General features: G+C 47.5%; 1 protein-coding gene across 9 annotated transcripts in view; it reads left to right on the top strand.

Annotated features, from left to right (window-relative positions):
• The first annotated feature begins 3897 nt into the window (after nucleotides 1-3897).
• The window catches only part of RUFY3 (RUN and FYVE domain containing 3), a 43116-nt gene continuing 33052 nt past the window's right edge, over nucleotides 3898-13961 (top strand). For 4 of the 9 annotated variants that reach the window (XR_015258392.1, XM_086746314.1, XM_086746313.1 and 1 more), the window contains exon 1: nucleotides 3898-4210. Coding sequence is in view for 8 of the 9 variants with exons in the window: in XM_086746314.1 (XP_086602440.1) it covers nucleotides 3898-4210 (313 nt within the window). In the remaining variant the exon portion in view is untranslated. Of the gene's footprint in view, nucleotides 4211-10615; nucleotides 11425-13961 lie in introns of those variants that run through there. The other 5 variants (XM_086746317.1, XM_086746316.1, XM_086746315.1 and 2 more) reach the window with 5 other exon arrangements.

Genomic DNA, 13961 nt, shown 5'->3' with positions numbered 1-13961 from the left:
AACGTGCTTCTGCAGGTTCTGATGTAAACCTGTACACCCTAGGTCTGTTTCTGCCAGGAACCTGCTGTTCACTGCTGACTGGATAATATTTTGTTCATTTTCAAAGCTGATGGTTAAACAAAGGTAGAAAAATAAAAAAAAAAAAAAATTAAGCTGGACAGATGGGAACAGAAGTAAGGAGACATTTTGTAGTCCTTATCTGTCCTCAGTCCATGGGATGCGGAGCTACGTGTGGCAATTCCGGAGGGGATTCTGGTGTGGTAGATAGATGGGTAGGATAAAATAGTGAAATGATGAGGTCTGCTGACTGTAATGGCCCTGCATTTGTTTGCCCCCTGCTGCTGACAGGCCAAACAGCAGTTAAATGCTGCATAATAATAAATTTTCAAAATTGCTCCAAAGAAACAGGCTACAAAGCATTGGGAATTGGTCCCCTCTATGAAATTGCCTGCCAGTAGAACGGTGGTGTTTTGTACAGCAAGGGGTAATGGAACCTACTGTAAGGGCCAGAGGAGTGTTCATGGCAGCAGAGAAGAAAAATTTGGTGTTTCAGGTCAGTGCTGGGATGGCCTGTGCTGGTAGCAGGTGTCTGCACGGGGAGCAGAAAGGCCGCAGGTAAGTGCAGGAGTATGGATTCGTTTGTCACGTCCGGAGGTGGCTGTGGGTGAGCCTATGTATGCTTTTGGTGTGGCTAAATCCTGGCAAGGGAGAGGAAGGATGTTAAGAATAAGATAACCTCCTGGGACACAGAAATTAATGCATAGGCTGGAGAGCATTTGAAATGTGAGGTTTCCTGGCAGCAACTGCTTTAAGACAAAAATCGCAGTCTGGAGCCCTGCTTTTCCAGGGAAGCTGGGGCTGGCTCAGCTCCTGCTGAACCCGGGGCCTCGTTCTGCGAGGGGGTCAGGGAGGCAAAAGTGAGGCTGGCTTAAAGAGGTCACTGAATGTGTGTTTGCCTTTGAGCAATGCTCTCTGTAGCCTGATGGCCTCAGGTGAGATGTGTAAGCTATCACCTGTGGGGATGAAGATGTCCTTCACCTGTGCATACTCATCCTCCCTTACTGTGAGCAGCAATCAACAGTGTTAGCCGCTTGCTTTTCCCAGAGAGAAATGTGCAGCGTTTAGCCGATGTCAGCCTTACCAAGGAGGAAACTAGAGCTTTTCCTGAAACTACACCTTTTATTAACTCTGTGCTGGCATCACGATGGAGGCCGACACCGGTAACGCTGAGCTACGCTGCTGAGCCTTTGCGAAGAGGTCAGTAAAAGGCAACGTGCTGCGCTACAACAGCAGCTTGGGTGCTTTTCCTGGGGAGGAATGACGTTGCGTAACAGGCATCACACGGGATGCAGAAAATATCCAGCAGCCGTACGAAGTGATCTCATTACTACAGCACCTGCTGAGGTGCATTTCGTACTTTGTGCAAAAATGAAGGGCTGATCTCTATTAGATCTGCAGGCAAGCTGTACGTATCCAAAGTGGTTTTGTGTTCCCTTGGAAAGGTTTAGGCAGTTGGCAAGCAAAATTCTGGGAACTTCCATCTGAGCAGTAAATAAGGGAAACAATCAATTAGTGTGTTACAGACGCACTCCCTGGAAATGTTGGGATGAAGGCTGAAGGCAGGAGGGTATCAGCCCACTCAGCGCAGGCAGATAGAACAGCATACATCGCAGCGCCAGCCCACGTTAATGAAGATTAAACACAGCATTACGTTCAGTTGATTAGTTCAGAGATGGGACAAAGCCATAAATAGTTCGTTCCCACATGGTTTTATGTACGAGAGATCACAGGAAGGCTGTGATTATTAGTGCCATGGGAAGGGGACACTGCAATGTTGCTCTAAGAAATTGTTCTTGGAGGGATGTTTTGTGCTGAAGCAAGTCCCTGATGGCAAGTCCCTGAACGTCCCTATGAAAATGGACATCTGCAAAATAGGGGAAGGACTACAGATGAGGGTCAGGAAAATGAGAAGCGCAGCAAGGTCACGTTTAACACTGGTGGGTTTTTGGTTTTTGTTTTGTTTTGTTTTTCCTTCTTCCAGTAGCATTTCTGGAGAAGGTGCTGACACCGCCAAGCGAGGTGCTTCAGCCGTGGGATGGCCCTCGTCCTCGCCAGGCTCGCACTTAGCAAACACCGGCTGCTCTGCTCAGAAAAGACTGGTGGTGGGGTCTGTCTGAGCTGCACCTCACGCAGGTTAGGATTTACACTCTCAGGCAACAGCTATATCTCACCTGAATCGCACCTGCCCCCGTGTCCGTTCTGTCCGCTTGCTCGGAACACGGTAACTCCAGAGACAGTCCTGTGCACACTTGCATGTAAATGATTCATATTTCAAAAGCTTATAGGCGGTGCGTAGAAAGCTCTGAGGAGAGGTATGATCTACTCTGTTATCTTTCTACACCTGGAAAAACATAATCCTTAGTGGGTGATAAGCATGCAGATTAAGCCTGGCTTGCCTTTGGAAGCTTGGGCAGAAAATGTACAGTGGCAGAAAGGTGGACAATGCTTTTGCATCACAATCTGCAATTTCTATTTATACAGCATAAGGAAAATATATTCAATAACTCGCATGGAAATACCTCTGCTGCTGTCTTAAATTTTCTCAAGGCTTTTTTTCCCTAGTTGTTTTCCATAATATTCTATCAGCAGCAGTCTGGATGTTGATTTACTCTTGCTAGCACTGGCAAATACAAATCTCAAAGCCAAACATTTGGATTTCTAAAATGGATTAAAGCATCTGTTAAATTATTTGCAGCATGTTGCATGACTTGGGGCAGCACTGAAAAAAGCGGTCTCCAGCAATCAAATGCCTTTAGAGCTTTGCTTTTGCAGTTTTTATGTGAGATTTGAAAAGAAAAAGAAGCAACATGTTTCAGCTTTACCTAAGTGCACTGAATGCAGGATATTCTTTAAAAACTGGCAGATTGACGTTCTTTCTCCTTGTCTGTTGGCAATGCTACAGTCTACATTAATTACCCTGGCTTAATGAGAAGTCTTTATTACTGTCTTCAGAAAAACAATCTCCTAAGTTCAATTCCCATTGGTATGGCCTATTTGGTAGTTTTAATAGTAAGGAATATATTTGGACCTTGTATTGTCACCTCTTGTCAAAGGGTCAGAAAACGCTGCTGTCAGTGATCTCTCGCCCTTGGGAAAGCAGGAGATGGTCTGATGGCTGGGTGAGTTAAAGCGTCTGGGAGTCCAAGTTACTCGTTGCTGTATGAAGGTGGTTTCTGGAGATTAAAATCTGCTTCCCCATGCAGGCTCTGGTCACACAGAGAGAACTCCCCATCTGCAGAGCTGCTGCATCCTTCTGCCTTGGCGTAGAGAAGACCACGAAATACAGGCGAGGAGATGGTGTTTTACCTGGAACTGCTTCTCCACGGCCAGCAGTCCCGCTGGTGTTGGCAGCAGGGCTGGGAACCTTGTGCCACAAGACGAGGTGGGTTTGTTCTGAGTTTGTTTTCCTTTCAAGTGTGAGAAAGCTGAATGGGTAGTGATGAAAGCGAAAGTGTTAAGGGTATGAGGCTGGAGGAAAAAAACAAAAAACAAAAAACAAAACAACCCAACACACCCTCGCGGAAGAGAGGTGTTCCAACAAGGTGATCCTTTTTTGTCAGGCTTCCGTGATCCATTCATCAGGCGACCGGCCGAGGGGAGCGGTGGCCGGGGCCGAGGGGGAGCTGCTCGCCCAGGGCCGGGCCGGGGGAGCCCCGCCGCCGTGACGGCACCGCCGGCCTCCGCCTCCCGCGGCAGGTAGGGCGCTGTGGCGGGGGGATTCCCAAGGGGAGAGGGGCTCGGTGGAAGAGCCGGACAGCGGCCTTGTCCCCTCCCCGCCGCGGGGGCGGAGGCCGGCCGCGGCCCTGCTTCCCGGCCGGGGCGGGGCCCGGGGCGGCGATGGCGGAGGCGGAGCGGGCGTCGTTTCTGCCGCCGCCGCCGGCGGAAAGTTGCCGGGACGGGGCCGGCGAGGAGCTGCCCCCCGCTATGGAGCGGCCGGCCGAGCCCGCGGAGGAGGTGGCGGCGACGGAGGAGGAGGAGGAGGCGGCGGCGTCCCCTGCCTCGCCGCCTTTCTTCCTCCTCTACCCTGGCCATGGAGGCGCCGCCGCCCCGCCCGGCGTGTGGAGACCTCCGGAGCCCCGCGGCGGTGCCGCCCTGCCCGTCCTGGTGCTGAGCTACCCGGGACCGGAGGGAGCCGGCGACCCCGGCACCCGTGAGTAGCTGCGGGGCTCCTCCCCGGGCGGGCGGCGGCGCGGGGCCTCCCTTCGCGCCCCTCGGGGTCGGGGTTGGTGTCACGGCAGGGCTGCGGGCCGCCGTCCCGAGGCGAGGGCGGGAAAGCGCCGCGCCTCCCGGCGGGGCCCCGGGCTTCGAAAGCGGGCGGTGGGCGAGCGGCTCTAGGCAGGGATAAGCTGGCAGCCCTCCCCCACGGTCCCCTCGGGCTTCTGAATGCGGGGTGCCCTCCCCAAAACTCCGTCTTCGGGTGGAAGGCGGCCTGGCTGCTCTCCTTGGAGCAGGGAAGGGACAAGGTGCGTGTGAGCGGGCCACGGAGACTTCTTTCTGGGCCCTTTCCTCTGGGAAGAGTTTGTGCTGCCCTTTGAGCTCCATCCAACAAGCTGTCCCCGGCTTGGGGTGTAGTGAGGTCGTCCCGCCGGCGGAGAGGGCCAGCTGAAGGCGAGGGCATGGCGTGTCGTTGTGTGATCCCTTCACCTGGGGCGTGTTGGGTGGGAAAGAGTTCTCTGCTTTGTAACAGTCCTTCTAGCGTTCTCGTGGTGTATGTGGGTACGCTGAAAACTGTGTCTATGGGTGTGTATGGAAGAGAGCTTCCCTTTTCCATCCATCCATCTTGAAGATAGCCAGTAGTTTCATCTTCTGGGCTTGGGCCAGCATGTGGGCAACCGAGCTTTTTGCCTTTGCTTTGTCTCCTCCTGCCTACACCCAGGTGAGGGTTCACTCACATGCTAGCTGATTATTTTGGAGCGGGTATCTTTTTTTTTTTTTTTTTCTTCTTCTCCTTTTGAAGCTAATGGGCTTTACTTAAGTCATTACTCAGCAGAGCTGTAACCGATGAGGTAAGAAGTCAATTTCTGTAATGCTAACAGCAGATGAAATGACCTAACTTTGTTTTGAGCCATGTGAAGGGCTGTCTCCAGCTGCAACCTTTTGCCCACAGTCCAAAACTCCCTCACTGAGAAGCTGTCATTTAATCTGAGAGCTTCCTGTCGAAACCTTCACTTTTAATTTTTTTTTTTCTTTTTCCCCTAATCAGGAAATCTTTACCCACTGTAGTCCTGTGATGCATGTGCGTGCAAGGGATAGAGATATTTCTGACAGGAAAAAAAGCCTTTAAGAGAAATATTTGATCTTAGCCATCGTGCTTTTACTGTTCAAACTTTGTTGTAAGAAGGCTGCTGTGTAGATGTGGTGAAACTGAGGCATTGAGGTGAGCGTGGTTGTTCACAAGGAGTTGGTGTAAAACTCAGAGGTGGAGCAATGCTTTATCCCTCATGTTAGCCATACTCTGCAGTGGATGTTCTTGTGAGCTTTGTGAAAAAGCCTTATAAAATGTATATTCAATTTCCCTTGTTTTTTTCAGTCTCAGAGGTAATAGCTGCTTCTGCAATACCGTGTGTCGAAGCCTGCTCAGTAACTGACTGACTGATGCAGTGTCTGAAGGAATCATAATCTACTTGTATGGTGTCTTGGACTCTGTTTCTCCTTGGCCAAACTCTGTAAATCAATTTTTTCATCATTCCTGGTTTGCTGGGTGTTTTATTTTGTTGGTTTTTTTTTTCCAGTTCTTGTATCTGAAAAAGCAGCTTTCGTTTGTTCATCAGTGAGTGGCGGGAGCAGTGGATTCTGCTGCAAAGTTGTGCTTGTTTGCTGGCTGCCTGGGTTGGCCGTTAAAGCAGTGGGTAGAACTTGACTCTGGCGCAGAAAGCATGTTGTGTGTTGAACTGCTGAACTCAGTCCTGGCTACCTGTAGAGTATGTGGCCATGCAGGTGTCATCGCTTCTTAAAAACTTTGAACAGCAGTTACTCGGTGCAGCGTTGAGGTGCGGCGGTGTTGGTCGTGGTCTGGCTTAGCAAGATTGTCACGTCTGTGTTGGTGTTACTGGGGAGAGCCATCGGTGGCCCGTGGAGCCCTGTTTCACGGGCTCTTTGCACGTGTCATGAGTTCACATTGCCAGAACGTACGACAGCTCGGCATCGAGTACTCTTGCTCTGCTTCTCCTTGTTCTGCAACAGTACCTGAAGTGATTGTTCATGTCTGCTTCCCTCAGTTTTTCAGTGCTGGAGTTATTTTTAGAGTTAAGATAAACTGAGTGTCAAGAAGGCTATTTTTGTGACTCGTGCATGTATTAAAATAACCAAGTGATATATTCTGTGAATACTAATCCCTCTTTATGTAGCTGTGAGCTGAAAGCAGTGATTTCAGTCAAGGATGTTTCCTGCTGGATCACGAGCTCCTCCTGTTAGTGCCTGAAGGCTGTCCGTTCCATGAGTGGTAATGAAAATAATTACTCTGTATCGACGTTTATGTGTTGTAGTGGGAGTAGTGGCCAATGTACTGAAAAGTTAATATTTCAGAATATTTTGGGGGTTTAGCTGTAAACTGCTGAACTGCAGTAAAACCTTAGAATACTTTTAAAATATATGAAAAGCAAATTGACTATGCTGTCTTCAAAAAACAAACAAACAAACCAGCCAACCAAACAAACCAAAAAAAACCCAAACCCATTCCTTGCTCCCACTGAAAGCCAGATATCGGGATACTACCAGTAGACTTTTCCTTCCCCTTTTTCAGTTGTACCCTCAGTTACGGGAGTTACTTGAATCCCCGAACAATACCTCTATATTTTGCAGTAGGTAGAGAAAAACCAGTTTCACTTACTCCAGGAATTAAGAAATTGTGTCACTGGTTTTTGGGTTAAAATTTCTTTTGCCCGTGTTACCTGAGGTAACGTATGTGTCTGTGCTGGCAGGAGAGTAGAAGCAGACTTTCAATGCAGATGCTTTGTTAGTAATGTTATCTTTTTAGATTACACTCCACGTAAGAGATGGCCTGGAGAGAGGCGATTGGAAGAGCACGACACGCACTTTGTGGCATAGCAGCTGTGTTGACTCTAGAAACAGGCGTAGCACTGATGCTGTTTTTCTCGTCATCACAACTGGTACAGCTAGTGAGAGGAAAAATGGGTTGTTGGATGGGGCAGAGTTGAAGCCAAAATGAAAGAAAGAGAGGGCAAGAGAGGAAAAGGCCCGTTCATAACTTTGCTGGTAAGAGGTTTTCACGTGTTGGGCAAGAGCATGGGCAGAAAATAGGAAGATCAGAGTTGTTTCACTCTCAAACGTGGGAGCTGCCTTGCTGGACCAGACTGTCAAGCTGCCCGATGTGGTACAGCAGCCACAAACAGGTTACAGGCTGTAGAAAAGCTTGCACGAACCTGCCCCTGATTCATGCTTGTCAGGCTGCGGTACCAAGGCTTGTGTTTCTTCCTAATTCTTACCCGGTTTGCCCGGAGTTACCTCTGGCATTGCGGTCTCTCGGACGCTCTGCGCAGCTATTCTGGAGCTCAGCAGTGCATCTGAGTTGTTATCATACGACAGTTCCCTTCGGCAGCATTTCCCACTTGTGTAGTATTGGTGGCTTTTTTGTGGTTCCGTGGTCTCCTGCAAGTTTAAATAACCAGAAGCAGCGCCGTCATCTGAAGCAATAATCTCATCTGCCAACTTTGCCATTTTGCTGTGTGACTGCTTTGTAATCTCTGCACGGTGATCGGGAAAAGTTTTCTCCTAGCAACTGAAAGTGGGCTTGCCGGCACTGGAAGTAAAACTCCACCCACAGGTGCTCCCTGCAGTCCTAAAGGTTGTCTGGGAATTTGTTGGGGTTTTATTCCTTAGATTCTTCTGATTTATGCAGCTTTTGAAATGAAAAATACTTTCCAGCACAGCTGAGCTTTGAAATACTAGTGGCTGGTGGAGGGCTTTGCTTTCAGATGGTTAGTCTTACATGTTCAACACAGTCAATTTACAATTCTTTTATCTTGAAAACATTTTTGAAAAAAAAAAAAGCCTTGTTTTGTAATCTAGCCAAAGCCTCTATGTACTTTTGCCAAAGTGTGGCTAACATTAGGGTTCTGTAACACCAGTCAAGGCTGCCTGAGTCATTTGCGATTGAGAAAGTGGTTCTTCGTTAATTTGTTTACACCTACGCTTGCTGCTCTGTTGTCGATTGACCCCTCATTGAACCTTGATAGAGCTTTATTGCTTAGCCTTGACTTGCACAGTAGTTTTATCAAAGGCTTTATGAAAATATGAATATTTGATACTTTCCTTTTGTTTCTTTATAAAATGCCGTGTTGCTTTATAACTTTGAGGCATAACAGTGATGTAGGGGAAGGTTTGTCTTGCATTTTCCAGGTGGTGGAAAACCAAATCAGCTTGAGAAATGAGTTCTGAAGTTGTCATTGATGGTTCTAAAGAAATAAAATAAAATTCATCAGAGGTTCTAAGCATGTGCATACCTTATATAATTTTTGTTTCTCAGAGGAGTAAAGGGTACAGTTTTATGGCAGTGAGGTCGTTCAGTTTCTTTCAGTTTCCAGGTGGCGCTTGTTCAACATCTGTTAGGTGGTATATGGTGTCTGAAGATTTGTTTGGGGTAAAACATACAAATAAACTGAAATCAACCAAAGCTGAAAAATATTTGTACTTGAAATATCCCTATGGAGTATTTGTAGCAGGAACGTTGCATGAAGGAGCCTGAAAACACAACTGAGCTGGAAGGGGCAGACTGGCTGCTTTTATTTTTTCATGTTAAGGAGCAAATGGCATAAAATAAAACCAGTTGAAGTTGAACAGTTACTTAATTTTTAAACAAACCTCCACTGTGATCCTGGTATGCAGGTCGCTTGCCAGTGCTGAATTCAGTTGGTGTTACGAAGCGGGAGCTGTGGGGTTACCCCTAATGCTGCTTGTATTTCTCATTGTTTCAAACCAAAAAAAAATTAAACTGTCTGATAATTAGGTGTGTTGGATAATAGCTTGCACAATAGCTTGTGGTGCTTTGTTGATTTGAAAGGGGTTATTTTTATGATTTACTGTTGGTTTAGACCCTTTCAAAAAGTTAGCGAGAGTGAGCAGCCTGTAGCCGTTTGTGTACGGCGTCTTTTGCTGGTTTGAAGAGTGGTGCAATGTGAGTGCTAAGACCAGAGGCTGCCATGGCTGAAAGGATGTGTAAATATCCCATGAGTTACAGTGCTGTCAGCAGGGTTTATAAACCCCGTTCTTTCTTAGAGAGAGGGAACAACAGTGGCTGTTGTCTTTTGTGAAATAATTCTCCTTTGCAGCACTGTAATAATACGCCGCGTTGCTCTTTGTTTGGTTCAGGCTAATGGGGGAAAGAGTTGCTGAGTCAAAATGTTGTGCACTGAGCAGGAAGTTTTCAATGAAAGCAAATGCTTCCTCTTGCCTGTTAGAAATAACAACTCTTAACCGTTTTTTCTAGTTTAATGAGATTTTTACCTAGTGGGTGCCATTTTTCAAAAAGCTGTGTGCATCGGCATGCTGAATTTGGTATCAAGCGATCAGATTTTGTATTTCACATCCCTAAGAAACGTAAGAAACAGACACGCATCCTTTTGAGTGTTTCTTTAGGGAGAAAACAGTACGGAGAATAATGAAGATCGCATGCGTTAATCATGGATAGGTTCCTATCAGTGCACTTTTTTGATGAACGGTCAGCCTTTCCCCGATTCACATGGAGGGGAACGAGACATCCACTTCAGATGGGCGCTGTGCATCTGCTCTCCTCAAATACACTGGAGCCACACAGGAACGAAGTCAGATAAGCGAGATTATTTTTGCCTCGTGTCGTAGTTGAAGGGAGCGGTGATGCTGTGTCCCGTGCCCTGGTTAAATAGTGACCTCGGGAGTGAGAACGGTGCCTGTTGACCCGAAACCTCTTGTCCCTTAGAGGGGGGTGCTGTGTGGGCTGGGGACTTGGAGGAGATTGAGCCAGCCGGGAAGGGACGGGGCCACGCAGTGCTTTCATCTTATGCATGGGAGACTGAAAACCTGTGTCTCTGCCTGCTGACAGGTGATACTACTTGATCCGCCTCACCTGAGTGGTACCAATTTTTAGATGAGGTTTTAAAGTGCAAGATTCAGCCGCGTAGCTGTATACGTTTGTGGTGTTCTCCTTCGTTGTTCTTCCACGTGCCCGTGCCCTCCTAAAAGAGCTTAATCCTTGATCACTGAAGTGCTTACAGCTACATTTTTCCCCCTCATTATTTCCCTGAGAGGACAAATCCATGCTAACGTTTTTGCTGATGTGGGAAATTTTAGCTCAAAGGTACCCTTTGAGAAGGCTGCGCAGCAAATAAAACGTCAACTGTGGTTTGCACACCTACCGTGAAAACCAAGGTACTTATTTAATTCATGTAGTGACATCCAGGCATGTGCAAGGAATACAAATGCGTCTTTGTATTCCTGGCACTGCCGGTCTGCGCTCCTTTGTAGTATGGGGGCGACGGATGAGAAATCTGCGTGGCGCGTTGTGCCGGCTCACAAATTGCCTGGCGTAGCCTGATGAGAAGGTGCTGTGGATGATGAGAGCCTAATTGCCGTCCCTGCATCAGCAGTGTCTAGGAAGCATCCTGGGAATTGCTTGCCCTACGCTGGGAGCAGCTGATCACATGAGCCTGGATTTTCAGTTCAGTTCATTAGTCAGCCATTTTGGTCACCACCCTGCTTACTGCGCACAACCAATCCTATCAGCACTCGCTGTCCTGGCTTCTCTGGGAAGAAAGGGACCTGCAGTTTGATTTCAGCAAGCCTTGGATATCTGTCCGTACGCTCTTCCTTTGTTTTTGCTTGGGTAATCATCAGAGGAAGCCATTCTTTTTCCTTCTCCTGCTTTTTTTTAATATAATTTTTTTAGCTTTTTTTTTTTTTTTTTTTCCTCCTGCCTTTGATGCAGAAGCCAGGTTTTCTGTGGTCGCTTAGGATCAATAGCCTCTAGCATAGCCGAAGACAACGACAGTCAGTGGAACGGAGGGAGGACGAGACGAGCGTGAAGGAGCAGCGTTTTTACCTTGCTTTATATATGAACAGGCCAGAGCAGGCTGTGCGATCCTGAGCATATCTGCCCTTTAACAGCAAGGTATTTCTTATTTTCTTCTTCAGAAAGCTTTTCTTTTCAGTTCTTATTTTTTTCCCCCCGTTGTTGTCGTACCAGCTGAGTCATCATGTCTGCTCTGACGCCTCAAAGCGACATGCCAACCCCCACCACAGACAAGATCACTCAGGCTGCCATGGAGACCATCTATCTTTGCAAATTCCGAGTCTCGATGGATGGAGAATGGCTCTGCTTGCGCGAGCTGGATGACATCTCGCTGACACCCGACCCCGAGCCTACCCACGAAGGTACGGTCCGGTTCCCTGCCTCGGGATCCCCACAGCCGTCGCATTGTTCCAGCCGCTGCACGAGTGGGGAGGGGGTGTCTCTGGGACAAGATGCTCTTGTCCTGTGTGGAGAACGTGGACACCGTTTGACGTATTAGAAAGCCAAATTGGTGCTTCAGATTGCCCTTGTAAGAGAGACAGATTTGTGCTAAATAGTTATTTTTTTAAGCGTGTAGCTAGAAAGATCAGGTTTGTATGTTTCAGGAAGGAAGATAGCATAATGTGTGCTCAGTGATACATTTAATCACTATTTTAATCTTAAAACAGGGTTTCTAGCTCTGTTAGCTGCCACCTTTCGCAAGTGGAGCGTACTGGCAAAACGCAGACGCGTCTCTCCGTGTGGTCAGTGGTAGTTTTTGGAAAGCCCCAAGTGATTACGCAGTTTTGCCTATTGTCAGGTGGTGATACCGTCACAGGTCTTCCAGCTCGCTTCTGTTGAGCGTGCTGTTGTTAAGAATGGCTTGGAAGCCGGAAAAGAGGAGCTGTAACACATCTTGCTTTCTTCTTGCAAAAGGATTTATGATCTGGGTCGATGCTGAAAGCGGTTTAATACCAGGTCATGTAAAATGAGAACTGAAAGCTTTGTGAGTAATAAAATCACAAGAGGATGTCCATGTTGCTCTACCAGTAAAAAAAAAAAGTGGAGAAGAAGGAGATATGATGAATTTCTGCAGGAATTTTGCACAGTAGCCAGTGCTCCGGTGGTCACCAACGTTGCCGGGTTCTAGCAGGCCCCTTGCAGGATTGCTGAGCGTCTTTTGGTCTTACAGCGAGGAGGCTCCATCTTCTCACGCCCGACCCTTTTCCAGTAACTACTCAAGTACGACTCCACCGAGTAGTCTCGCCTGACCCGTTTGGTGCTGGCTTGTCAAGTCAGTGAAGTCTTGCTATGTTGCTGTCTTGCTGGATAAGGCAACTTAAACTGTGGTGAGGATTTGAGCTTTAAAATTAATTCCCAGGTGATAATTTAATTCCCATTTGACAGCTGCTTTCAGTCGTGGCAGCCCTCGGGTTTGGATTTGTTTGCCGAGTACTTAGTCACGCAGTGGGATACCAGACAGAGGTTTCAAAAGCAGCGACTAACGCTCCCTCTGAGGCACATCCCGGGGTTTCAGAGAGGTGCTGTGGGGTCAGGAAAGCAGAACCGGCGTAGTGAGTACAAGGTGAGCCAAGGCTGCAGTAATTCAGCTGACTTCCAGTTCCCATGTTCTGCTATGTGGCACAGGCTTACTCAGACCTCGCTCGGTCTTACTTGTGTGTTTTTGGGCTTCAGTGTGCTGGTGTTTTTAACAGCACATTCTAGTGTAGGTGAGTTGATTTTGATGTAGCCTCTCTCTCTCTTGCTCTCATCAGTAGGAACTACTCTTTTGATTTGTCTCGTAGTTGGTAAATGACCTTGTAAGCAATCTGGGGCTCTTCTCATAGTAGAGCTTGGAGAACCTTTCAGTCACACTGTCAGTCAGTTCTTCAGATCCTTATTTTCTGCATGTGTTGCTTTCCCCTCTGTTCGCCCTCTTGTTCTGAGCTTGGATCAATCAGTGTTTGTAACAGAGGTTGCCTTTCTCGAATATGCTGGATATGGGACCTTAAGAGCGTACAAATTGTGCTCTTGCACACTTATGTAAACAATTCAGACACTAATACCAGACTAATCCTTCCCCAAAACAAGAAGAGTAACTGTTTTTAAAGCTGTAATCACAGTCACTCTCTTAGAAGTATGAGAAAGGATTAGAAAATACTATTTGCTCATATCATTGCCGTATTATTTAATCAGTATGTGAACAATGAATTAAAAAAAAAGCTGTATCATACTGACCTTTATGGAGATGTTTCTATATTCATAAATGAAGGCTGCTTGTTGGGAAGCAGGAAGACTGGTTGTTTTGGGGAAGGAGGATTTGGACCCAAGTCGTATTTTTAACAGAGATAAAAGGTCAGGAAAAAGCGTTCATAATAGAAGAGCTGACACAGCTTTATCCCAGTGTTGGAACTGGTGCTACTGCATCAGCACTACCGTGCCTCAGTGCATGTGCGGGCTGAGGGGACAGTGTGACGGGGCTTGCTTGTCTGCAAGGAAAAGCAGGAGACACAGGCGCTGGGCCTGGCGTGTCTTGTAACATCTCCATAAAACTGATGTAGAAAGGTAGGGATTATGACACAGAAAAAAAATCAAGGCTCTAGAGTTCTGCCGAAGGCATAACAAAAAGTTGCATGTTTTCCTTACAAATCAAGACATGTAAAAAAACCCAAACGTTGCAGTAGCAAGTCCAGCAGCTTGCTGAAATAAGGATTTGAAGCCTCCAGTTGCTGTCCCTCAGCTCTTGCTGCTTTCCGAGAGTTTTTTGCCTCTCTTGACTCTGATCTGCAGGCAGCCATCCTGCCTTCCGCCTCCTCACCGTGCACCCGTCGTGCTGAGGATGAACAGAAACTGTGCTCCTAGCCTTGCATGGTGGGTGTCTGCACCCATCCTTCCGTCCCAGAACCGCCAGCCAAAAACA

The sequence above is a fragment of the Chlamydotis macqueenii genome, chromosome 4, assembly GCF_036417535.1.
Source record: "Chlamydotis macqueenii isolate bChlMac1 chromosome 4, bChlMac1.mat, whole genome shotgun sequence".
NCBI classification, from domain to species: domain Eukaryota; kingdom Metazoa; phylum Chordata; class Aves; order Otidiformes; family Otididae; genus Chlamydotis; species Chlamydotis macqueenii.
The sequence above is the reverse complement of the archived record's forward strand: the minus strand, read 5'-3'. Positions and strand labels throughout refer to the sequence as shown.